Raw genomic sequence first — 26,907 nt, forward strand, 5'->3', positions numbered from 1 at the left:
AATATTAATTGTGTGTAATAAAAATAAAAATAATATATAAATCATGTATAATAATAATAATAATAATATTTAAATTGTGTATAATAATAACAATAATAATAAATAAAATATAAATCATGTATGATAATAATATATAATCTTGTATAATAATAATATTAATTGTGTGTAATAAAAATAATAATAATATATAAATCATATTCAATAATATGAACAAAATCTAAATTGTGTATTATAATAATAAATGTAATATTAATAATGTAAATCCTGTATAATAGTAATAATAATAATATATAAATCTTGTATAATAATAATACTATTATTATTAATAATACAAATATTACTATATAGATCCTGTTTATTAATAATATATAAATCATGAATAATAATAATAATCATTTTTAAATAGTGTATAATAATAACAATAATAATATAATATAAATCGTATGATAATAATATATAAATCTTGTATAATAATAATAATAATAATAATAATAATAATAATAATATTTAAATTGTGTATAATAATAAACAATAATAATAAATAACATATAAATCATGTATGATAATAATATATAAATATTGTATTATAATAATAATACTATTAATAATAATAATACAAATATTACTATATAGATCCTGTTTAATAATAATATATAAATCATGTATAACAATAATGATAATTTTTAAATCGTGTATAATAATAACAATAATAATAAAATATAAATCACCTATGATAATAATATATAAATCTTGTATAATAATAATAATAATACTGTCAATAATAATAATATATAAATCCTGTTTAATAATATGAATAAAATATAAATCCTGTATTATAATAATAATAATAATAATAAGATACTTTGTCACAATTTGTAACTTTTTACGCCGCAGTTTTGCACCCAATTTCTTTGAAACGATTTCTCGCTGTGCGCTATTGATAGTTTATCGGTCCCGGCAGCGCAGACGGCGGACAGCAGACCCCCCTCCCCCCCCTTTCTCGGTCATTGTCGCCGGCCGGCTGGCATGGAGCGCTGGGACTAGACATATATACAAAGTGTGCGCACATATATACACACACGGCTGATAGATGAGCGCGTCTGGCGGTCTCTGGTCCTCGTCTCTCGCTCGGCGTACACGTCACCTCCCCGGGATCGGCGCGGCGTGCCAGAGACACTTCATCCTGGGATGTCATCTCATTCCTTCATAAACCGTCATAACCCGACTCCCATAACCCGGCGCTGCCCCCCCCCCCCCCACCCACCCACCCCCACGTCACGTCTCGCCGACCCGCTCGCTCGCCTAATACGACCGTCCCGGGCCGATTGCGCGGCTGTCACAGAACCGTCACGTAAAAAAATTTCCTGTTGTTAGAGGGTTTTTTTTTTTTTTTGCGACATTGTTTAGTGAAAGTTTGGCGGCGTTCCCAGCACGCCGGGGCGTCCTTCCTCTGCCAACTGGCCACATTCGGGAAGTGCCGGTGCGGACACAAGGCGGCAGAGTGCGCCAATCTACCCCCACCGCCAGTCTCTAGCCGTGTCTGTCTCAGCTGCAGAGTCGCCCCCCCCCCCCCCTCCTCCGCTCGCTCTCTCCTAGGTCTGATCACTGACAGTTCACAGCGCAGGAGAGTCAAGTGTAAGGCAGACGGAGAGGGACGGAGCGGAGGCGACACGCGCAAACTTCTCAGCAGATCCCACGCCGGGCGGGAGCCATGCATCACAGCGGGCAGAAGAGGAAGAGAAAGTCCTGAGTCAGAAGACCCGGGAGAGCTTCTCGGGGTGGAGGACGGAGCAGGAAGCAGGTGCAGAGACGGGCGAGGACTTGCCGCGGCAGCAGAGTTTTTTTTTCCATCTGGTGGGTTCCTCGTTTATCCAATGGTGACCCCGCTGCCACCTTTGCCCGCCGGCATGCAGCACTACTGCGAGAATTCCACGCGGGTCCACGTGGACGGTAACCCGGCCACCAGCACCCTGATGTTCGCCATGGGCGTCCTGGGAAACCTGCTGGCCCTGGGCATCTTAGGGGTCCACCGACGAGAGAGGAGAGCCCGGGCGTCCCCGTTCTGCATCCTGGTCACCGGGCTGGCCGTCACCGACCTGCTGGGCACCTGCGTCCTGAGCCCGGTGGTCTTCGTGTCCTACGCCCAGCAGGCGTCGCTCCTGGCGCTGGGCTCCCGGCCGCTGTGCCAGTTCTTCGCCTTCGCCATGACCTTCTTCAACCTGGCCTCCATGATGATCCTGTTCTTCATGGCCTTCGAGCGGTGCCTGGCCATCAGCCACCCGTACGTCTACACTCAGCACAGCTGGGGGCGCCGCCTGGCCAGGACCGCGCTGCCAACCTCCTACCTTGTAACGGCCGTGCTCTGCGCCCTGCCGCTGGTCGGCGTGGGTGAACACAAGCAGTACTGTCCCGGGACCTGGTGCTTCATCAGGATGGCGGTGGCGTCCACTGCCGGGAACGAGGGAGCGCTGGCCTTCTCGCTGATCTACGCCACCCTGACCGGACTGCTGATCCTTGCCATCCTGGTGTGCAATGCCTCCGTGACCGCCAGCTTGTGCCGCATGAGGAAAGGTCAGAGGGCGCGGAGAGGGTCACTGCGCAGGGCTGGAGCTCGGGGCTGGTTCCTCGGGGCCGGAGAAGAGGAGCTGGAGCATCTCATCCTGCTGGTGCTGATGACCACCATCTTCATGGTGTGCTCCGTGCCCATGACGGTAAGTGCAAGCGGGGGGGGGGGGGGGGGGGTTGGGGGGTATTTGTAGGGAGTAGGGGTCACCGCCTTGTCATCACTCGGAGCTCTCGGGCTCTGGCCCCGGGGGGGGGGGGGGGAGGGGGTGACATTTCCTGAGGGCCCCCAGGTGGGAGGTTGTGTGGTGTGTGAGGACAACGTGTACAAATGCTGATTGTGTGAAAACCAACATGTGCTAAAGAGGTCGCCGCTGTGTGTCAGAGGTCACTGCAAGTGTCTGCAGAGTGCGGGGGCAGGGCATCGCGACCTTTCACTGAGAGGAGAGAGAGCAGCACTGAGAGGGGAAAAACAGCACTGTCAGTGGAGGCACTGTGATTGGAGAGCCCGGCACTATGATAGGAGAGCCCGGCACTGTGATAGGAGAGCCCGGCACTGTGATAGGAGAGCCCGGCACTGATAGGAAAGCCCGGCACTGTGATAGGAGAGCCCGGCACTGTGATAGGAGAGCCCGGCACTGATAGGAGAGCCCGGCACTGTGATAGGAGAGCCCGGCACTGATAGGAGAGCCCGGCACTGTGATAGGAGAGCCCGGCACTGTGATAGGAGAGCCCGGCACTGTGATAGGAAAGCCCGGCACTGTGATAGGAAAGCCCGGCACTGTGATTGGAGAGCCCGGCACTATGATAGGAGAGCCCGGCACTGTGATAGGAGAGCCCGGCACTGATAGGAAAGCCCGGCACTGTGATAGGAGAGCCCGGCACTGTGATAGGAGAGCCCGGCACTGATAGGAAAGCCCGGCACTGTGATAGGAGAGCCCGGCACTGTGATAGGAGAGCCCGGCACTGATAGGAAAGCCCGGCACTGTGATAGGAGAGCCCGGCACTGTGATAGGAAAGCCCGGCACTGTGATAGGAGAGCCCGGTACTGTGATAGGGGAGCCCGGCACTGTGATAGGAGAGCCCGGCACTGTGATAGGAGAGCCCGGCACTGTGATAGGAAAGCCCAGCACTGTGATAGGAAAGCCCAGCACTGTGATAGGAGAGCCCGGCACTGTAAGGAGAAAGCCCGGCACTGTGATAGGAGAGCCCAGCACTGTGATAGGAGAGCCCGGCACTGTGATAGGAGAGCCCGGCACTGTGATAGGAGAGCCCGGCACTGTGATAGGAGAGCCCGGCACTGTAAGGAGAAAGCCCGGCACTGTGATAGGAGAGCCCAGCACTGTGATAGGAGAGCCCGGCACTGTGATAGGAGAGCCCGGCACTGTGATAGGAGAGCCCGGCACTGTAAGGAGAAAGCCCGGCACTGTGATAGTAGAGCCCAGCACTGTGATAGTAGAGCCCAGCACTGTGATAGGAGAGCCCAGCACTGTGATAGGAGAGCCCAGCACTGTGATAGGAGAGCCCAGCACTGTGATAGGAGAGCCCAGCACTGTAAGGAGAAAGCCCGGCACTGTGATAGGAGAGCCCAGCACTGTGATAGGAGAGCCCGGCACTGTAAGGAGAAAGCCCGGCACTGTGATAGTAGAGCCCGGCACTGATAGGAGAGCCCGGCACTGTGATCGGAAAGCCCGGCACTGTGATAGGAGAGCCCGGCACTGATAGGGGAGCCCAGCACTGTGATAGGAAAGCCCGGCACTGTGATAGGAAAGCCCGGCACTGTGATAGGAGAGCCCGGCACTGTGATAGGAGAGCCCGGCACTGATAGGAGAGCCCAGCACTGTAAGGAGAAAGCCCGGAACTGTGATAGGAGAGCCCGGCACTGTGATATGAAAAGCCCGGCACTGTGATAGGAGAGCCCGGCACTGATAGGAGAGCCCGGCACTGATAGGGAGCCCGGCACTGATAGGAGAGCCCGGCACTGTGATAGGAGAGCCCGGCACTGTGATAGGGGAGCCCGGCACTGATAGGAGAGCCCAACACTGTGATAGGAGAGCCCGGCACCGGTGATAGGGGAGCCCGGCACTGTAATAGGAAAGCCCAGCACTGTGATAGGAGAGCCCGGCACTGTGATAGGAAAGCCCGGCACTGTGATAGGAGAGCCCGGCACTGTGATAGGAAAGCCCGGTACTGTGATAGGAGAGCCCGGCACTGTGATAGGAGAGCCCGGCACTGTGATAGGAGAGCCCGGCACTGTGATTGGAGAGCCCGGCACTGTGATAGGAAAGCCCGGCACTGTGATAGGAGAGCCCGGCACTGTGATAGGAAAGCCCGGCACTGTGATAGGAGAGCCCGGCACTGTGATAGGAGAGCCCGCCACTGTGATAGGAGAGCCCGGCACTGTGATAGGAGAGCCCGGCACTGTGATTGGAGAGCCCGGCACTGTGATAGGAGAGCCCGGCACTGTGATAGGAGAGCCCGGCACTGATAGGGGAGCCCGGCACTGTGATAGGAAAGCCCGGCACTGTGATAGGAAAGCCCGGCACTGATAGGAGAGCCCAGCACTGTAAGGAGAAAGCCCAGCACTGTGATAGGAGAGCCCGGCACTGTGATAGGAAAGCCCGGCACTGTGATAGGAGAGCCCGGCACTGATAGGAGAGCCCGGCACTGATAGGGGAGCCCGGCACTGATAGGAAAGCCCGGCACTGTGATAGGAAAGCCCGGCACTGTGATAGGAGAGCCCGGCACTGATAGGAGAGCCCGGCACTGATAGGGGAGCCCGGCACTGATAGGAAAGCCCGGCACTGTGATAGGAGAGCCCGACACTGTGATAGGAGAGCCCGGCACTGTGATAGGAAAGCCCAGCACTGTGATAGGAAAGCCCGGAACTTTAATAGGAGAGCCCGGCACTGTGATAGGAGAGCCCGGCACTGTGATAGGAGAGCCCGGCACTGTGATAGGAAAGCCCGACACTGTGATTGGAGAGCCCGGCACTGTAATAGGAGAGCCCGGCACTGTAATAGGAGAGCCCGGCACTGATAGGAGAGCCCGGCACTGTGATAGGAAAGCCAGACACTGTGATTGGAGAGCCCGGCACTGTGATAGGAAAGCCCAACACTGTGATAGGAGAGCCCGGCACTGTGATTGGAGAGCCGGCACTGTGATAGGAGAGCCCGGCACTGTGATAGGAGAGCCCGGCACTGTGATAGGAGAGCCTGGCACTGTAATAGGAGAGCCTGGCACTGTAATAGGAGAGCCCGGCACTGTGATAGGAAAGCCAGACACTGTGATTGGAGAGCCCGGCACTGTGATTGGAGAGCCCGGCATTGTGATAGGAGAGCCCAGCACTGATAGGAGAGCCCGGCACTGTGATAGGAGAGCCCGGCACTGATAGGAGAGCCCGGCACTGTGATAGGGGAGCCCGGCACTGATAGGAGAGCCCGGCACTGTGATAGGAGAGCCCGGCACTGTGATAGGAGAGCCCGGCACTGTGATAGAAGAGCCCGGCACTGTGGTTGGAGAGCCCGGCACTGATAGGGGAGCCCAGAGCTGTTAGGACACAGAGAGGCCACGATGCCCTCCCCCGGTATGGTTCTGGGTCAGACCAGTATTAGGTGGTGCCGGTTGGAGGACTCCTCCACTCACATCCCATATATGATGAGTTATGGAGCCGACGTGCGCCAGCCGAGGAGTCATTATAAAATTCCACATTCCTGAGCGCCAGTCACTGTGATGGCGGACAATTATCGCTGTCTGTACAGGAAATGCCCGGAGCGTGTCCCCACCGTGTCCCCGCTTTATATGGCACTAGAGGGGCCGCCATCATCCACCAATGAGGGGTTAATAAGAGAATCGCACACAAAGAAAGACATCAGCCAGCGTGCTGGAAAATCTCTGCATTGTCATCAACCTGTCAGACCTGAGATCACCCTCCCCCCCCCCGTCCTTACATAGGCGGCTGCATTAGTCTTCAGGTCTATTCTCATGTGTGTGTCTGACACTTCCTGCCCCGGGGTGACAACGCTCACTCCTCCATTGTATCTCTGTGAGCCTCAGGAAACAATATCCTATAACTACCCCTACCTACCTATGACTGACCCTACCTACCTATAACTAAGTACCTACCTATGACTGACCATACCTACCTATAACTACCCCTACCTACCTATGACTGACCCTACCTACCTATAACTACACCTACCTACCTATGACTGACCATACCTACCTAAACTAAGTACCTACCTATGACTGACCATACCTACCTATAACTACACCTACCTACCTATGACTGACCCTACCTACCTATAACTACACCTATCTACCCATGACTGACCCTACCTACCTATAACTACACCTACCTACCTATAGCAGCCTCTACTTACCTCTGACTGGTCCTACTTACCTATAACTACACCTAGTATGGGGGAGGTGAGTCCTCTGGTCACACATTGATACATATAGAGCTCTGATTGTATAATGGAAGGTTGTGTGATGAGGAAAGTCATCCTCTGTGTGAGTGGGGCCCCCCTTCTGCTGTGTGTGTGAGCGGGGCCCCCCTTCTGCTGTGTGTGTGAGCGGGGCCCCCCTTCTGCTGTGTGTGTGAGCGGGGCCCCCTTCTGCTGTGTGTGTGAGCGGGGCCCCCCTTCTGCTGTGTGTGTGAGCGGGGCCCCCATCACGTCATCCATCACCTCATAAACTGGGACAGACAGAAACCCGATAACCATCTGCAAATCACCAGAGGCTTCCGAGATCCACCCCCCCCCCCCCTCACATCCCCCGACTGAAGAACGTTTTACTACCCTGCAGAATATTGCACCCCCACCTGAGTATTACCCCTTTCCTGTAGAGTATAGCACCCCCACCGGAGTATTAACCCTCTCCTGCAGAATATGGCACCCCCACCTGAGTATTACCCCTCTCCTGCAGAGTATAGCACCCCCACCTGAGTATTACCCCTTGCCTGCAGAATATAGCACCCCCACCTAAGTATTACCCCTCCCCTGCAGAACACAGCACCCCCACCTGAGTATTACCCCTCTCCTGCAGAACACAAGTCCCCTATCTGAGTTTTACCCCTCCCCTGCAGAATATAGCACCCCCACCTGAGTATTACCCCTCCCCTGCAGAATATAGCACCCCCACCTGAGTATTACCCCTCTTGTGCAGAACACAAGTCCCCTATCTGAGTTTTACCCCTCCCCTGCAGAATATAGCACCCCCACCTGAGTATTACCCCTCCCCTGCAGAACACAAGACCCCATCTGATTTTTACACCTCCAGAACACAGCACCCCCACCTGAGTATTACCCCTCCCCTGCAGAACACAGCACCCCCACCTGAGTATTACCCCTCCCCTGCAGAACACAGCACCCCCCCCCCCCCCCCACTGATCTTACTGACCTTTTCCTCTCTCTGACAGCTCCGGGCGTTCCTGGGGGCCCTGTACCAGAATGAGCCTCACAATGAATCCGGCGACCTCCTGGCCTTCCGATTCAGCGCCCTGAACCCCATCCTGGACCCCTGGATATTCATCATCTTCCGCGGCTCCGTCTTCAAGAAGCTCCACTCTCTGCTCTGCACATCCTGGGGCCGGACCAGCAAAGCGGTGCCAGCGGTGAGTTCCCTGGACACCGCCACCGTCAGCCCCATGACTTCCATCAGCGGACCCTGAGAGGCCGGAGCGCACTCAACTGACGCAGATCTGCAGGTGATGAGGACAGAGAAGTGCCAGGCGGGCGGAGAGGCGCCCCCCCCCCGAGACCAGGTGACCCCCCTCCATAGGGGAAAGTCCCCGTCATATGAGCGAGCCGCGGCCTGGCGCCATTCTAACACCGATTCTGGGACAAAATATTCACAAAACTTTATTTATGACACAACATGGAGGACGCCACATCCCAGAGCGTCTGTGATCCCCATGGCAGCCAATCCGCTTCCTTCATTCTGATGTGGCTGGAGGATCTGGTTGCTATGGGTAACACAGATGTCCCAGGCGATCACAGAACACATGCGTAGCATGACCGGTACCCTTTAGCTTTAGAAAGCACATTATTTATTGAATCTGGCTCCACCCCTGCAGGTCCACATCAGCCAATCCCCTACACCACAAAAAGTTTTCCCTGCCCCATAGCGACCAAAAGGAGAAAAAAGAATACAGATGATTGAAAGCGCACAGAAATCTGCTGACAGCACACAAAGTGAGCACACAGGTTATGGCGGGTCCCACCTGCTTAGTGGGAGGAAATGGTGGGAGGATCCAAAGACTGCAGGGGGCGTATCAGATAATGATGGCTATAGAGGGGAGGGACTATGGAAGGGCAGGCACAGACCACAGGGGTGGATTGGATAAGGATGGATATAAAGGAGAGGGACTATAGAAGGGCAGGCACAGACCGCGGGGGTGGATTGGATAATGATGGATATAGAGAGGAGGGACTATGGAAGGGCAGACACAGACCGCGGGGGTGGATTGGATAATGAAGGATATAGAGGGGAGGGACTATGGAAGGGCAGGCACAGACCACGGGGGTGGATTGGATAAGGATGGATATAGAAGGGAGGGACTATGGAAGGACAGACACAGACCGCGGGGGTGGATTGGATAATGAAGGATATAGAGGGGAGGGACTATGGAAGGGCAGGCACAGACTGCAGGGGTGGATTGGATAATGATGGATATAGAGGGGAGGGACTATAGAAGGGCAGGCACAGACCGCGGGGGTGGATTGGATTATGATGGATATAAAGGAGAGGGACTATAGAAGGGCAGGCACAGACCGCGGGGGTGGATTGCATAATGATGGATATAAGGGGGAGGGACTATGGGAGGATGAACACAACCTGGAGGGGAATATTAAACAACAATGGATAAAATGGAGAGGTGGTATCTTTAAAAATCAATGGGAGGGATTATGAAATGGAAGCCATATACTGCGGGGGCGTATCAGATGATGGATATTAAGAGGAAGGACAGTGGGGAAGTATTAGATCATGATGGCTATAAAGGGGAGGGACCATGGAGCGGCCGAAACAGACTGTGGGGGTGGCTTAGATAATGATGGATATAAAGGGGAAGAAGAATGGGAGGGTGGGAACAGACCTCGGGGGCGTATCAGATAATTATGGATATAAAGGGGAGGGACTATGGAGGGGTGGCACAGACTGTGGGGGTGGCTTAGATAATGATGGATATAAAGGGGAAGAAGAATGGAAGGGCAGGCACAGACCACGGGGTTGGATTGGATAATGATGGATATAAAAAGGAGGCACTATGGAAGGGCAGGCACAGACCGCGGGGGTGGATTGGATAAGGATGGATATAGAGGGGAGGGACTATGGAAGGGCAGGCACAGACCGCGGGGGTGGATTGGATAAGGATGGATATAGAGGGGAGGGACTATGGAAGGGCAGGCACAGACTGCGGGGGTGGATTGGATAATGATGGATATAGAGGGGAGGGACTATAGAAGGGCAGGCACAGACCGCGGGGGTGGATTGGATTATGATGGATATAAAGGAGAGGGACTATGGAAGGGCAGGCACAGACCGCGGGGGTGGATTGAATTATGATGGATATAGAGAGGAGGGACTATTGAAGGGCAGGCACAGACCATGGGGGTGGATTGGATTATGATGGATATAGAGAGGAGGGACTATTGAAGGGCAGGCACAGACCGCAGGGGTGGATTTGATAATGATGGATATAGAGGGGAGGGACTATGGAAGGGCAGGCACAGACTGCGGGGGTGGATTGGATAATGATGGATATAGAGGGGAGGGACTATGGAAGGGCAGGCACAGACTGCGGTGGTGGATTGGATAATGATGGATATAGAGGGGAGGGACTATGGAAGGGCAGGCACAGACCGCGGGGGTGGATTTGATAATGATGGATATAAGGGGGAGGGACTATAGAAGGGCAGGCACAGACCGCGGGGGTGGATTGGATTATGATGGATATAAGGGGGAGGGACTATGGGAGGGTGAACACAACCTGGAGGGGAATATTAAACAACAATGGATAAAATGAAGAGGTGGTATCTTTAAAAATCAATGGGAGGGATTATGAAATGGAAGCCATATACTGCGGGGGCATATCAGATGATGGATATTAAGAGGAAGGACAGTGGGGAAGTATTAGATCATGATGGATATAAAGGGGAGGGACCATGGAGCAGCCGGAACAGACTGTGGGGGTGTCTTAGATAATGATGGATATAAAGGGGAAGGAGTATGGGAGGGTGGGAACAGACCTCGGGGGCGTATCAGAAAAGGATGGCTAGAAAGGGGAGGGGCTGTTGGAGGGCAGGCACAGATTGCTGGGGTGGATTCAATTATGATGGATAAAAAGAGGAAGGAGAATCTGAGGGTGGGCACAGACCTCGGGGGCGTATCAGATAACGATGGATATAAAGGGGAGGGACTATGGAGGGGCGGCACAGACTGTGGGGGTGGCTTAGATAATGATAGATATAAAGGGGAAGAAGAATGGGAGGGTGGGAACAGACCTCGGGGGCGTATCAGATAATGATGGATATAAAGGGGAGGGACTATGGAGGGGCGGCACAGACTGTGGGGGTGGATTAGGTAATGATAGATATAAAGGGGAAGAAGAATGGGAGGGTGGGAACAGACCTCGGGGGCGTATCAGATAACGATGGATATAAAGGGGAGGGACTATGGAGGGGCGGCACAGACTGTGGGGGTGGCTTAGATAATGATAGATATAAAGGGGAAGAAGAATGGATATAAAAGGGAGGGGCTATGAGAGGGTGACAGATAAAAAGAAGAGGTGGGATCTTTATTTATTGGTGGGATGGGTAAGTTAAAGACCCCGGGTGGGGGGGGGTATTAGATATTAATGGATATAACGGAGGGTGGAATCGCGGTCAGACGCCGGCGCTGCATTGTGTGCGATGTGCAGATTTCGGCTCACATTCCAGAATCCACATCCTGTTTATCGCTGAGAAATCCTCTTCACACAATCGTGATCCGTCACACACAGATTAACGGGCGACACGTTGCGTCACGTATGACACCCGCAGGAGATAGAAACGCGCTGACGCCGCGGCACACGCCGTACCTTGTGATAAATTCATTAGAGAGAAAAGAGGTCAGGTCGAGTTATTGGCCCATTGTTATGTGTTGGCAGCCAATCAGAATGAAGGACAGACAAGTATGGATCTGATTATTATAAGAAATGATCCCAGGAGCTGATCCATACTTGTCTGTGATGACACAAAGTATCGATATGAAGTGATCTAGATTTCGGGGGATCCTAGAGGCTGCATGGAAATATGAGACATCTCAGGACACCAGTCCTCCATTCTTCATACCCCCCGGGGGGGCAGTTCACCTGCCACCCCCCAGACACTCCGCAGGGGTAGGAACCTCACTCCAGTATTGCACTCGTTCAAACATCATTAAATGACGTTATAAATGATCCACTGTCTGTGTCTCTAATTATTTCCCATCATCCTCTGCACTAGACTGTCAGCCAATCAGGCGCTTCTGCCCTGCAGAGGGTTGCAATCCTAACATGTTTCAAGCTCTGGAGGATGGAGGGATTCAGGCACTGGGGGGCGGAAAGGGGAGGTGTTATATGCACTGGGGTTGGGAAAGGGAGGTGTTATATGCATTGGGGCGGGAGGGGGGAGGTGTTATATGCATTGGGGCGGGAGGGGGAGGTGTTATATAGACTGGGGTGGGAGGTGTTATATGTATTGGGAGGGGGAGGTGTTATATGGATTGGGGGTGGGAGGGGGGTGTTGTATGGACTGGGGGAAGGAGAGGGGTGTTATATGGACCGGGGACAAGAGGTGTTGCAGGCACCGGGGGCAGGTGGTGTTAGTAATTGGGGGGGGGGGGTGTTGCAGGCACTGGGGGCAGGAGAGTCAATGAGAAGGCTGGGGACAGAGGTGTAGTAGTAAACAGCAGTGCCACCTCTTGGCCATGTGGTGTGAGGCATACCGTACCTCCTCAGGTGTGTCTCTAGGTGGAGTTCAGTAGGGGGTGAGGTAGGGTTCGGTAGGGGGGTGGGGTTCATTAGGGGGGTGAGGTGGGGTTGTTCAGTAGGGGGGTGGGGTTGTTCAGTAGGGGGAGAGGTGGGGTTCAGTAGGGGGGAGGTGGGGTTCAGTAAGGGGAGGGGGTGGGGTTCAGTAAGGGGAGGGGGTGGGGTTCAGTAAGGGGTGGGGGTTCAGAGGGTGGACAGAGGGTGGAGGAGGTGGGGTTCAGTGGGGGGTGTGGTTTAGTAGGTGGGGTTCAGTAGGGGGGAAGGAAGCGGGGTTCAGTAGGGGGGTTAAGAAGGGGTGGGGTTCAGTAGGGGGGAGGAGGTTGGGTTCAGTAGGGGGTTGGGTGGTTCAGAGGGGGTGGGGGGTTCAGTAGGGGGGAGGAGGTGGGGTTCAGTGGGGGGGAGGAAATGGGTTCAGTAGGGGGGAAGTGGGGTTCAGTAGGGGGTGAGGTGGGGTTCAGTAGGGGGGTGGAATTCAGCAGGGGGGAGGAGGTGGGGTTCAGTAGGGGGGATGAGGTGGGGTTCAGTAGGGGGAGGAGGGGTTCAGTAGGGGGGAGGAGGTGGGGTTCAGTAGGGGGTGAGGTGGGGTTCAGTAGGGGGGAGGAGGTGGGGTTCAGTAGGGGGGAGGGGGTGGGGTTCAGTAGGGGGGTGAGAGGTTCAGAAGGGGGGGGGTGGGGTTTAGTAGGGGGAAGGAAGTGGGGTTCAGTAGGGGGAGGAGGGGTTCAGTAGGGGGTGAGGAGGGGTTCAGTAGGGGGGAGGATGGGGGGTTCAGTAGGGGGTGAGGTGGGGTTCAGTAGGGGGGAGGAGGTGGGGTTCAGTAGGGGGGAGGAGGTGGGGTTCAGTAGGGGGGATGAGGTGGGGTTCAGTAGGGGGAGGAGGGGTTCAGTAGGGGGTGAGGTGGGGTTCAGTAGGGGGGAGGAGGTGGGGTTCAGTAGGTGGGGTTCAGTAGGGGGGAGGGGGTGGGGTTCAGTAGGGGGGGGTGAGAGGTTCGGAAGGGGGGGTGGGGTTCAGTAGGGGGAAGGAAGTGGGGTTCAGTAGGGGGAGGAGGGGTTCAGTAGGGGGTGAGGTGGGTTCAGTAGGGAGGGGAGGTGGGGGTTCAGTAGGTGGGGGAAGGGGGGTTCAGTAGGGGGGTGAGGGGTTCAGTAGGTGGGTGAAAGGGGGTTCAGTAGGGGGGTGAGGGGTTCAGAAGGGGGGGTGGGGTTCAGTAGGGGGAAGGAGGTGGGGTACAGAGGTTTCAGAAGACGATTTCTGGTCATCGATGGTCTGTAGAACTCCGATGTACACAATGATCCCTCTATAGAAAAAGAGAAATGCAGCTAAAATAAGTACCTGAATCTGTCTAGGAGCCAATCAGCAGCTTCTCCTGCTTGTACATGTGCTGCTGCTTCTCCTGTCCAATCACAGTCTGGCAGGTGGGAAGGTAACAGCGGGCAGAGCTGTGCAAATCTCAGGACTGGATGGACAGAAAATGCAAATCCTTGCCCAGGTCAGAGAGGGATGTGGATTTCAGTGTCTTTACCTCGGAGTTCCACTTTATGGGCCATAAAATCCGTCTACACTGCGCGATGAAACCTAATGGAACATGACCCCCCCCCCCCTCCCCCGATGCTTGCAGTCTGACATGCCCGTCCTCTGGATTCGCTCCTCGATGCTTCTCAGACAACACAGAAGTACAGGAAGGTTGTAAAAGAGCAGCGCTGCCCCCTACTGTCCAATCACAGTCCACGCTGCAGCGTCTGAGGTACCAGCTACATTAGACCTGTGTATATATATATATATATATATATATATATAGAGGAGGGGTCTTCAAAAAGTTTTTGCACTTTTCTTTATATTTAACCCCTTCATGACAAGGCGCCATTTTTTACGATACGGCACTGCGTCGTGCGACGCTGTACACAAATAAAGTCGATGTCTTTTTTCTTTGGCGGTATTTGATCACCTGTGTTTTTTTTTTGTTTTTTTTCACCATAAACAAAAAAAAGGAGCGACAATTATGAAAAAAAAATAACTTTTTTTTTTCCTTTACTTTCTGCTATAAAACATCCAATAAAAAAAAAAAAAAAGAAAAAAAAATCGAATTTCTTCGTTAATTTATTCCAATATATATTCTACATTTAAAAAAAAATCCCAATCGGCGTATATTGATTGGTTTGTGTGAAAGTTACATATAAAGCGCCTACAAAATTATGGGATAGATTTATTTATTTATTTTTAGGAATTTTTTTACTAGTGATGGCGGCGGTCAGCGACTTCTAGCGGGACTGGGATTTTGCTGCGGACCAATCAGACACGGCAAAGCGGAAGACAGACCATAATATCCCAGAAAAGGTTTTTTTTTTATTTTATTTTTTTTTACCTGTTTCCAATTAAAGAGAGAAATCCTTCACCAGGCTGTCCTGTGTGCCCTACCCCTCCCCCTCACTGGGGCAATTATTACATATCAGATAACGGGGGGGGAGGGGGATAATAACGCAGATGGTTGCAGAGTGACCGACATTATCGCTGCAGATAGAAGTCGTATCCGATCGTATCCTCCAATCACGAAGACGCGAAAATGACGGTTTCCGGTACAAAACAGGGCGGAGTTATTTATAGATCAAAGGGGATTTTATTTTTAATTAATAATTTTTTTTTTTAATGTGTCACTTAAAATAAATGACAAAACAAAAAAAGTTTCAATTTTTATTGGTTTAATCATTTGCCGACCAGCCGCCGCAGTCATACTGCACAAATCACCGTCGGCTCGTACGCGGCGATCAGTGGGAGGGAACGCGCTCCCATTGGCCAGCGGGGGGGATCTGGACTTGCGATCATTCCCCGAAGTGACAGAATGGCGATATGTGGAAGCGAACGCACTCCCATTGACCAGCGGGGTAGCCAATCACGGGGGGGGGGACCTGCGATCGTTCCCTGCAGTGACAGAACGGCGATTTGTGGGAGAACACGCGCTCCGATTGGCCAGGGGGGGAGCCAATCAGTGGGGGGGTGGACCTTTGATCGTTCCCTGCGACAGAACAGCGATCTGTGGGAGCACACGCTCTCCCATTGGCCAGTGGGAGAGCCAATCACGTGGGGGGGGGTGGACCTGCGATCATTCCCTGCAGTGACAGAACGGCGATTCGTGGGAGAACACGTGCTCCGATTGGCCAGGGGGGGGGGCCAATCAGCGGAGGGGCAGGGGAGGGAGGTGGACCTTTGATCGTTCCCTGTGACAGAACAGCGATCTGTGGGAGCACACGCTCTCCCATTGGCCAGCCGGGGAGCCAATCGAGGGGGGCAGAGCTGCGATCGGTCCAGTGACAGAACGGCGATCGGCCCGTGTAAACAAGGAAAGTCTCCGCTCTGACGCCGAGATCTTCTCTTTCTGCTATGCAAGAAGACAGACCTGTGTGTTGTCCCAGTGAGCCCATCCCCCACACAGTTAGAACACGTTTAACCCTTTGATGATCGCCCCTGATGTTAACCCTTTTCCCTGCCAGTGTCATTAGTACAGTGACAGTGCATATTTTTTTTCTCGCATCGATCACTGTAATAATGTCAGTGGTTTCCAAAAAAGTTAAATCGAAAATGTCCATCCGCCGCAATCCCGATAAAAATCACTGATCACCGCCATTACTAGTAAAAAAAATAAAAAAAAATAAAAGAAAGAAATAATAACAATGCCATAAATCTGTCCCCTATTTGGTAGACGCTGTACATTTTGCGCAAACCAATCAATATATACTTATTGGAATTTTTCTTCTTTTTTTTTTTTTACCAAAAATATGTAGCAGAATACAAATTGGCCTAAATGATGAATAAATTATTATTTTTTTGGAAATGTTTTATAGCAATAAAAATCCTGTATAATAATAATAATAATAATAATAATAATAATAATATCAGAAAGTAAAAAAAATCTATTTATATTTTTTCTCAAAATTTTTCGCTCTTTTTTTGTTTATAGCGTAAAAAATAAAAACCGCCAATGTGATCAAATCCCACCAAAAGAAATCTCTATTTGTGGGGAAAAAAAAGGAAATCAATCCTATTTGGGTGCGGCGAGTCGCACGACCGCAATTGTCAGTTGAAGCGTATGGCAAAAAATGGCCTGGTCATGAAAGAGGGGGTAAAACCTACCGGGACTGAAGTGTTTAAAAAAAAAAAAAAAAGAGAAAAAAAAAAAAGGCAGAAGGACGTAACCGGAGCTACGAGGCAACACAATGAAATTTTTTTTTTTTTCTTTTTAATAAAGCGGTAAATACAATGTAACGATGATTTGTTATAAAGTATTTCACTGATTGTAAATTGTACATTTTACTTTGTTGCTTTAAAATTATATTAAAGGCATTTAAAAAAACAAAAATCAAATGTGTCATACTTACCTCCTCTGTGTAATGGAACCCCCGATCCTCCTCTTCGGGGGTCCCCCTTCTGTGCTCCTGGCCCCTCCCTCCTGCTGAGCACCCCCCCCCCCCCCCCCGAGCAAACAGCTTACAATGGGGGGGGGGGCCCTGGGCGTCCATTCACAAACAGAGCCGCAGCTCAGCACCAGCCCCTGAGCCAATGAGGAAGGAGAGAGCTGCTGCTCTCAGGCACAGCGCTGGATGGAGATGGGGCTCGGGTAAGTATAGGGGGAGGGAAGGCATTAACGTTTTTTTTACCTTAACGCAATGAATACATTTAAGTTTTTTCTTTTTTAATTAAAATAACAAAACATCTCCGGTTTTGGCATCAAAAATAAAATGTTATACTCACCGGCTCTGTAATAATTTTTCACAGAGTAACCCCCAATCCTCCTTTTCTGGGGTCTATCCATCCCCCGGCACCTCCTCTTTGGAAATTGTCCCCCTGGAAAGCCGCTTCCCATGGGGACACCTGTGTGCGCTCGCTCCTGAGCCACCCTGTCTGCGTCTATTGACACAAAGCGGGCAACTCAGCTCCACCCCCGCCGTTACAGACTTTGACTGACAGCCAACGGCTCCCGCTGCTATCAATCTGTCCAATGCGGGAGACATCAGCGAGAGCTCCTGCTCCCAATGCACGCTATTGGGTAGGATCGGGCTCAGGTAAAGAATCCCTAGAAGGGGAATGCATAGAAGGCATGAAGGGACACAGATCCTGGAGCTCCGGGTTACATGGCAGGGGTTGTAGTCCAGGTGTCAATCACCAGCAAGGGTGGCAGAGGAGGAGGGGCGGGCAGGGCGGGCAGGGTGGGCAGGGCGGGGTATGCTGCGTACACCCTCCATACTTAGAAAAAAAAATGTGGGGCATCTGCAACACACCGACCTTCTCAACAGATGTCCAAGATTTAATTCTTATCTCAGAAATTCTCTGATTTAAGGTGAGCCCCCCTATACATAACCAAGCCCTCTACACATATGAGCCCCCCTATACATACCCGAGCCCCCCCTATACATACCCAAACCCCCCTCTTCATAACCAAGCCCCTCTACACATACCTGAGCCCCGCCTATACATACCCGAGCCCCCCTATACATACCCAAGCCCCCCTCTACATAACCAAGTCCCCCTACATAACCAAGCCCCCCTACACATACCTGAGCCCCCTTATACATACCCAAGCCCCCCTACACATACCCTGAGACCCCTTATACATACCCGAGCCCCCCTCTACATACCTGAGACCCCTTATACATACCCAAGCCCCCTCTACATAACCAAGCCCCTCTACACATACCTGAGCCCCCCTATACATACCCGAGCCCCCTCTACATAACCAAGCCTCCCTACACATACCCTGAGCCCTCCTCTACATAACCAAGCCCCGCTACACATACCTGAGCCCCCCCATACATACCCAAGCCCCCCTCTACATAACCAAGCCCCCTACACATACCTGAGCCCCCATACATACCCAAGCCCCCCTCTACATAACCGAGCCCCCTATACATACCCGAGCCCCCCTCTACATAACCAAGCCTCCCTACACATACCTGAGCCCCCCCATACATACCCAAGGCCCCCTCTACATAACCAAGCCCCCCTACACATACCTGAGCCCCCTATACATACCCAAGCCCCCCTCTACATACCCGAGCCCCCCCTCTACATAACCAAGCCTCCCTACACATACCCGAGCCCCCTCTACATAACCAAGCCCCGCTACACATACCTGAGCCCCCTATACATCCCCGAGCCCCCCTCTACATAACCAAGCCCCCTAAACATACCTGAGCCCCCCTCTACATAACCAAGCCCCCTACACATACCCAAACCCCCTTACACATACCTGAGCCCCCTATACATCCCCGAGCCCCCCTCTACATAACCAAGCCCCCTAAACATACCTGAGCCCCCCTCTACATAACCAAGCCCCCTACACATACCCAAACCCCTTACACATACCTGAGCCCCCTATACATCCCCGAGCCCCCCTCTACATAACCAAGCCCCCTAAACATACCTGAGCCCCCCTCTACATAACCAAGCCCCCTAAACATACCTGAACCCCCTATACATGCTCGAGCCCCCCTCTACATAACCAAGCCCCCTATACATGCTCGAGCCCCCCTCTACATAACCAAGCCCCCCTATACATACCTGAGCCCCCCTATACATACCTGAGCCCACTCCCCTATACATACCCAAGCCCCCTTATACATACCCAAGCCCCCCTATATATACACCTGAGCCCCTATACATGCTCGAGCCCCCCTCTACATAACCAAGCCCCCCTATACATACCTGAGCCCCCTCCCATATACATACCCAAGCCCCCTTATACATACTGAGTCCCCCTATACATACTGAGTCCCCCTATACATACTTGAACACCCCATACATACCTGAGCCCCCTTCCTTATACATACCCAGGCCCCCTATGCATAGCTGAGTCCCCCTTCCTTATACATACCCAAGCCCCCCTCTTTATACATACCAAGGCCCCCCTATGCATACCCGAGCCCCCCATACATACCCAAGCCCCCCTCCTTATACATACCCAGGCCCCCCTATGCATAGCTGAGTCCCCCTTCTCTATACATACCCAAGCCCCCCATTACATACCTGAGCCCGCCATTTCAGTCCGATGCTGCGCTCTCTCCTCATTGGACTCAGTGGCAGCCATTCGCTCCTGCTGCTGTCAATCAAATGCAGTGATGAGGGGGTGGGGGCGGGGCTGAGCTGCACAGTGTGTGTCTATAGATGCACACAGTGCAGCTCAGGATCCAGCCCACGAGAGGTCTTATAGCTTGCTATGTGGGGACTCACAAGACAGTAGGAGTGCCAGCAGGGGACCCAAAAGAGGAAGAACCGGGGGGGGGGGGCTGCTCTGTGCAAAGCAATTACAGAGCAGAAAATAGAATGTTTATTATTTTTAAATAAAGACGGGAACTTTATATTTACTTTACATTCAAAGTTCATTCAGATATTAAACTGCATGAATGTCAATACTGGAGAACTGGCGGGGTGTGGAGTATATATTGTATATATGAGGGGCGGTGATGTCATCGATCGCAGGATAACCATCTCTCTGATCTGAGCGGACCCCACACATCGCTATGGAGGACAGACAACGTCTGATAACCGACCACACAGATTGTGTACCATCCCCCACCCCGGACTCCTACCGCGCTCTATGAGGTCACCACCCCCCCCCCCCCCCCCCCATCCTGACACCGGTACTTGTCACTGTGTGAGGGGCCCCCAAATGTCACATTTCCCCTATATTCTTCATGTGATTGTACATAAGTGTTGTGTACAATGTGCGCTCTGCACTGTTTACCCCCTCACCAAACACCCCCCCCACTTCTCCCTCCCAGTATAACCCCCCCTCACACTTCTCCCCCCCAGTATAACCCCCTCACCAAACCCCCCCCCCCCCCACACTTCTCCCTCCCAGTATAACCCCCCTCACCAAACTTCTCCCTCCCAGTATAACCCCCCTCACCAAACCCCCCCCCCCCACACTTCTCCCTCCCAGTATAACCCCCTCACCAACCCCCCCCCACACTTCTCCTCCCAGTATAACCCCCCTCACCAAACCCCCCCCCCCACTTCTCCCCCCCAGTATAACCCCCTCACCAAACCCCCCCCCCCCACACTTCTCCCTCCCAGTATAACCCCCCTCACCAAACTTCTCCCTCCCAGTATAACCCCCCTCACCAAACCCCCCCCCCCCCACACTTCTCCCTCCCAGTATAACCCCCTCACCAACCCCCCCCCACACTTCTCCCTCCCAGTATAACCCCCCTCACCAAACCCCCCCCCCCCCACACTTCTCCCTCCCAGTATAACCCCCCTCACCAAACCCCCCCCCCACACTTCTCCCTCCCAGTATAACCCCTCACCAACCCCCCCCACACTTCTCCCTCCCAGTATAACCCCCCTCACCAAACCCCCCCCCCACACTTCTCCCTCCCAGTATAACCCCCTCACCAACCCCCCCCACACTTCTCCCTCCCAGTATAACCCCCCTCACCAAACCCCCCCCCCCCCCCCACACTTCTCCCTCCCAGTATAACCCCCCTCACCAAACCCCCCCCCCCCCACACTTCTCCCTCCCAGTATAACCCCCCTCACCAAACCCCCCCCCCCCCCACACTTCTCCCTCCCAGTATAACCCCCCCTCACCAAACCCCCCCCCCCCCACACTTCTCCCTCCCAGTATAACCCCCCTCACCAAACCCCCCCCCCCCCCCCACACTTCTCCCTCCCAGTATAACCCCCTCACCAACCCCCCCCCACACTTCTCCCTCCCAGTATAACCCCCCTCACCAAACCCCCCCCCCCCACACTTCTCCCTCCCAGTATAACCCCCCTCACCAAACCCCCCCCCCACACTTCTCCCTCCCAGTATAACCCCCTCACCAACCCCCCCCACACTTCTCCCTCCCAGTATAACCCCCCTCACCAAACCCCCCCCCCACACTTCTCCCTCCCAGTATAACCCCCTCACCAACCCCCCCCCACACTTCTCCCTCCCAGTATAACCCCCCTCACCAAACCCCCCCCCCCCCCCACACTTCTCCCTCCCAGTATAACCCCCCTCACCAAACCCCCCCCCCCCCCACACTTCTCCCTCCCAGTATAACCCCCCTCACCAAACCCCCCCCCCCACACTTCTCCCTCCCAGTATAACCCCCCTCACCAAACCCCCCCCCCCCCCCCCACACTTCTCCCTCCCAGTATAACCCCCTCACCCAACCCCCCCCCCCACACTTCTCCCTCCCAGTATAACCCCCTCACCAACCCCCCCCACACTTCTCCCTCCCAGTATAACCCCCCTCACCAAACCTCCCCCCCCACACTTCTCCCTCCCAGTATAACCCCCCTCACCAACCCCCCCCCCCCCACACTTCTCCCTCCCAGTATAACCCCCTCACCAAACCCCCCCCCACACTTCTCCCTCCCAGTATAATCTCCTCACCAACACTCCCCCCAACACTTCTCCCTCCCAGTATAACCCCCCCTCACCAACCCCCCCCCCCCCACACTTCTCCCTCCCAGTATAACCCCCCTCACCAACCCCCCCCCCCCACACTTCTCCCTCCCAGTATAACCCCCCTCACCAAACCCCCCCACACTTCTCCCTCCCAGTATAATCTCCTCACCAAACACTCCCCCCCCAACACTTCTCCCCCCCCAGTATAACCCCCTCACCAACCCCCCCCCCACACTTCTCCCTCCCAGTATAACCCCCCCTCACCAAACCCCCCCCCCCCACACTTCTCCCTCCCAGTATAACCCCCCTCACACTTCTCCCTCCCAGTATAATCCCCCTCACCAAACACCCCCCCCACACTTCTCCCTCCCATTATAACCCCCTCACCAAACACTCCCCCCCAACACTTCTCCCTCCCAGTATAACCCCCCCCCCCACACTTCTCCCTCCCAGTATAACCCCCCCCCCCACACTTCTCCCTCCCAGTATAACCCCCCTCACACTCCTCCTCCCAGTATAACCCCCCTCACCAACACACCCCCCCCCCACACACACTTCTCCCTCCCAGTATAATCCCCCTCACCAAACACCCCCCCCACACTTCTCCCTCCCAGTATAACCCCCTCACCAAACACTCCCCCCCAACACTTCTCCCTCCCAGTATAACCCCCCCCCCCCACACTTCTCCCTCCCAGTATAACCCCCCCCCCCCACACTTCTCCCTCCCAGTATAACCCCCCTCACACTCCTCCCTCCCATTATAACCCCCCTCACCAAACACCCCCCCCCCACACACACTTCTCCCTCCCAGTATAACCCCCCACCAATCTCCCTCCCAGTATAACCCCCCCTCACACTTCTCCCTCCCAACTATAACCCCCCTCACACTTCTCCCACCCAGTATAACCACCTCACCAACCCCCCCCCCCCACACTTCTCCCTCCCAGTAAACCCCCCTCACCAAACCCCCCCCCCCCCACACTTCTCCCTCCCAGTATAACCCCCCTCACCAAACACCCCCCCCCCCCCCCCACACTTCTCCCTCCCAGTATAATCCCCTCACCAAACACTCCCCCCCAACACTTCTCCCTCCCAGTATAACCCCCCCCTCACACTTCTACCTCCCAGTATAACCCCCCCTCACACTTCTCCCTCCCAGTATAACCCCCCTCACCAAACACCCCCACCCACACTTCTCCCTCCCAGTATAACCCCCCTCACCAAACACTCCCCCCCCACACTTCTCCCTCCCAGTATAACCCCCCTCACAAACACTCCCCCCCCAACACTTTCTCCCTCCCAGTATAACCCCCCCTCACACTTCTCCCTCCCAGTATAACCCCCCCCCCTCACACTTCTCCCTCCCAGTATAACCCCCCCTCACACTTCTCCCTCCCAGTATAACCCCCCTCACACTTCTCCCTCCCAGTATAATCCCCCTCACCAAACACCCCCCCCCCCACACTTCTCCCTCCCCAGTATAACCCCCTCACCAAACACTCCCCCCCACACTTCTCCCTCCCAGTATAACCCCCCTCACACTTCTCCCTCCCAGTATACCCCCCCCCACACTTCTCCCTCCCAGTATAACCCCCCTCACACTCCTCCCTCCCAGTATAACCCCCCTCACCAAACACCCCCCCCACACACACTTCTCCCTCCCAGTATAACCCCCCCACCAATCTCCCTCCCAGTATAACCCCCTCACACTTCTCCCAACCCAGTATAACCCCCTCACCAAACCCCCCCCCCCACACTTCTCCCTCCCAGTATACCCCCCTCACCAAACTTCTCCCTCCCAGTATAACCCCCCTCACCAAACCCCCCCCCCCCACACTTCTCCCTCCCAGTATAACCCCCCCACACTTCTCCCTCCCAGTATAACCCCCTCACCAAACCCCCCCCCCACACTTCTCCCTCCCAGTATACCCCCCTCACCAACCCCCACCCCCCCCCCCCCCACACTTCTCCCTCCCAGTATAACCCCCCTCACCAAACACCCACCCCACACTTCTCCTCCCAGTATAATCCCCTCACCAAACACTCCCCCCCAACACTTTCTCCCTCCCAGTATAACCCCCCCTCCACACTTCTACCTCCCAGTATAACCCCCCCTCACACTTCTCCCTCCCAGTATAACCCCCCTCACCAAACACCCCCACCCACACTTCTCCCTCCCAGTATAACCCCCCTCACCAAACACCCCCTCCCAGTATAACCCCCCTCACACTTCTCCCTCCCACTATAACCCCCCTCACACTTCTCCCCCCAGTATAACCCCCCCTCACACTTCTCCCCCCCAGTATAACCCCCCCTCACACTTCTCCCTCCCACTATAACCCCCCTCACACTTCTCCCACCCAGTATAACCCCCTCACCAAAACCCCCCCCCCCCCCCCCACACTTCTCCCTCCCAGTATAACCCCCCTCACCAAACTTCTCCCTCCCAGTATAACCCCCCTCACCAAACCCCCCCCCCCCACACTTCTCCCTCCCAGTATAACCCCCCTCACCAAACACCCCCTCCCAGTTATAACCCCCCTCACACTTCTCCCTCCCACTATAACCCCCTCACACTTCTCCCCCCCAGTATAACCCCCCTCACACTTCTCCCTCCCACTATAACCCCCCTCACCAAACACCCCCCCCACACTCTCCCTCCCAGTATAACCCCCCTCACCAAACCCCCCCCCCACACTTCTCCCTCCCAGTATAACCCCCCTCACCAAACACCCCCCCCACACTTCTCCCTCCCAGTATAATCCCCTCACCAAACACTCCCCCCAACACTTCTCCCTCCCAGTATAACCCCCCTCACACTTCTACCTCCCAGTATAACCCCCCCTCACACTTCTACCTCCCAGTATAACCCCCCCTCACACTTCTCCCTCCCAGTATAACCCCCTCACCAAACACCCCCACCCACACTTCTCCCTCCCAGTATAACCCCCCTCACCAAACACCCCCTCCCAGTATAACCCCCCTCACACTTCTCCCTCCCACTATAACCCCCCTCCCACTTCTCCCCCCCAGTATAACCCCCCTCACACTTCTCCCCCCCAGTATAACCCCCCTCACCAAACCCCCCCCACACACTTCTCCCTCCCAGTATAACCCCCCTCACCAAACACCCCCCCCACACACTTCTCCCTCCCAGTATAACCCCCCTCACCAAAACACCCCCCCCACTTCTCCCTCCAGTATAACCCCCCCCTCACACTTCTCCCCCCAGTATAACCCCCCTCACCAAACCCCCCCCCCCACACACACTTCTCCCTCCCAGTATAACACCCCTCACCAAACACCCCCCCCCCCCCCACCATTCTCACTTCCAGTATAACCCCTCCCCCCATTTTCCCTCCCCAGTTCAACACCCCCCTCCCCATTCTCCCTTCCGGTATAACCCCCCACCATTTTAACTCCCTGTATAATTCCTCCTCCCCACACCATTCTCCCTCCCAGTTCAACACCCCCATTCTCCCTTCCATTATAAAACCCCCATTCCTTCTTCCAGTATAAACCATTCTCTATCCCAGTATAACCGCCCTCACCAATCTCCCTCCCAGTATAACACCCCCCCCCACACTTCTCCCTCCCAGTATAACCCCCCCCCCACCATTCTTTCTTCCAATATAACACCCCCACCTCCCATTCTCTCTCCCGGTATAACTCACCCACCACTCTTTCTCCAAGTATAATCCCCCCCACCCATCATTCTCACAGTAAACCTCCCCATTCTCTTCCAGTATAACCCCCCCGCACCATTCTCTCTCCCGGTATAACCCCCCCCACCATTCTCTCTCCCGGTATAACCCCCCCCCCATTCTCTCTCCCGGTATAACCCCCCCCATTCTCTCTCCCAGTATAACCCCCCCCCACCATTCTCTCTCCCAGTATAACCCCCCCCCACCATTCTCTCTCCCAGTATAACCCCCCCCCCCCATTCTCTCTCCCAGTATAACCCCCCCCCCATTCTCTCTCCCAGTATAACCCCCCCCCCCCACCATTCTCTCTCCCAGTATAACCCCCCCCCCCCCACCATTCTCTCTCCCAGGATAACCCCCCCCACCATTCTCTCTCCCAGTATAACCCCCCCCACCATTCTCTCTCCCAGTATAACCCACCCCACCATTCTCTCTCCCAGTATAACCCCCCCCCCACCATTCTCTCTCCCAGTATAACCCCCCCCCCACCATTCTCTCTCCCAGTATAACCCCCCCCACCATTCTCTCTCCCAGTATAATCCCCCCCACCATTCTTTCTTCCAGTTTAACACCCCCACCTCCCATTCTCTCTCCCGGTATAACCCCCCCACCACCATGCTTTCTCCCAGTATAACCCCCCATTTTCTCTTTCAGAGTTAGTAATATCTCCCCATGGAGGACCGGGATGTCTCTATAACCCCCCCTCACCAATCTCCCTCCAGAATAAAACCCCCCCCCCAACTTTTCTCACTCCAAGTTCAACACACCCCTCTCCATTTTCCCTTCCGGTACAACCCCCCTCACCATTCTTCCTCCCAGTTCAACCCCCCCCCCCCCCACCATTCCTCTCTCCCAGTATATCCCCACCACACCATGCTCCCTCCCAGTATAACCCCCCCCACCATTCTCTCCCAGTATAACCCCCCACCCCACTTCTCCCTCCCAGTTCAACCCCCCCCTAATTCTCCAATAGAACCACCCACCCATTCTCTCTTCCAGTATAACACCCCCACCTCCCATTCTCTCTGTATAACCCACCCACCATTCTTTCTCCTGGTATAACCCCCCACCCCTATCCTCTCCCCCAGTATAACCCCCACCCCCCCACCCCTATCCTCTTACCAGTATAATTCCCCCTGCCATCATCCCATGCAGTATAACCCCATCTTTATCCTCCCACGCCAATCCTCAATGTTTAATCCCCCCCTCTCCATATATCACCCTTCTACCCCCCCCCCCCCCGGGAA

At 54.0% G+C, this 26,907-nt stretch overlaps 1 protein-coding gene across 1 annotated transcript; it reads left to right on the top strand.

Moving 5' to 3' along the window:
- Positions 1 to 1,373: 1,373 nt before the first annotated feature.
- PTGIR (prostaglandin I2 receptor) lies at positions 1,374 to 12,001 on the top strand. Its single transcript, XM_077463193.1, has 2 exons — positions 1,374 to 2,711; positions 7,982 to 12,001. Exons 1-2 carry the CDS (start codon positions 1,875 to 1,877, stop codon positions 8,231 to 8,233), a joined length of 1,089 nt encoding a protein of 362 aa, XP_077319319.1. The 5' UTR covers positions 1,374 to 1,874; the 3' UTR covers positions 8,234 to 12,001.
- The last annotated feature ends 14,906 nt before the right edge of the window (positions 12,002 to 26,907 follow it).

The sequence above is a fragment of the Lithobates pipiens genome, unplaced genomic scaffold (genome assembly GCF_037356315.1).
Source record: "Lithobates pipiens isolate NorthernLeopardFrog02 unplaced genomic scaffold, aLitPip1_a1.2 Scaffold_3, whole genome shotgun sequence".
In the NCBI taxonomy this organism is placed as follows: domain Eukaryota; kingdom Metazoa; phylum Chordata; class Amphibia; order Anura; family Ranidae; genus Lithobates; species Lithobates pipiens.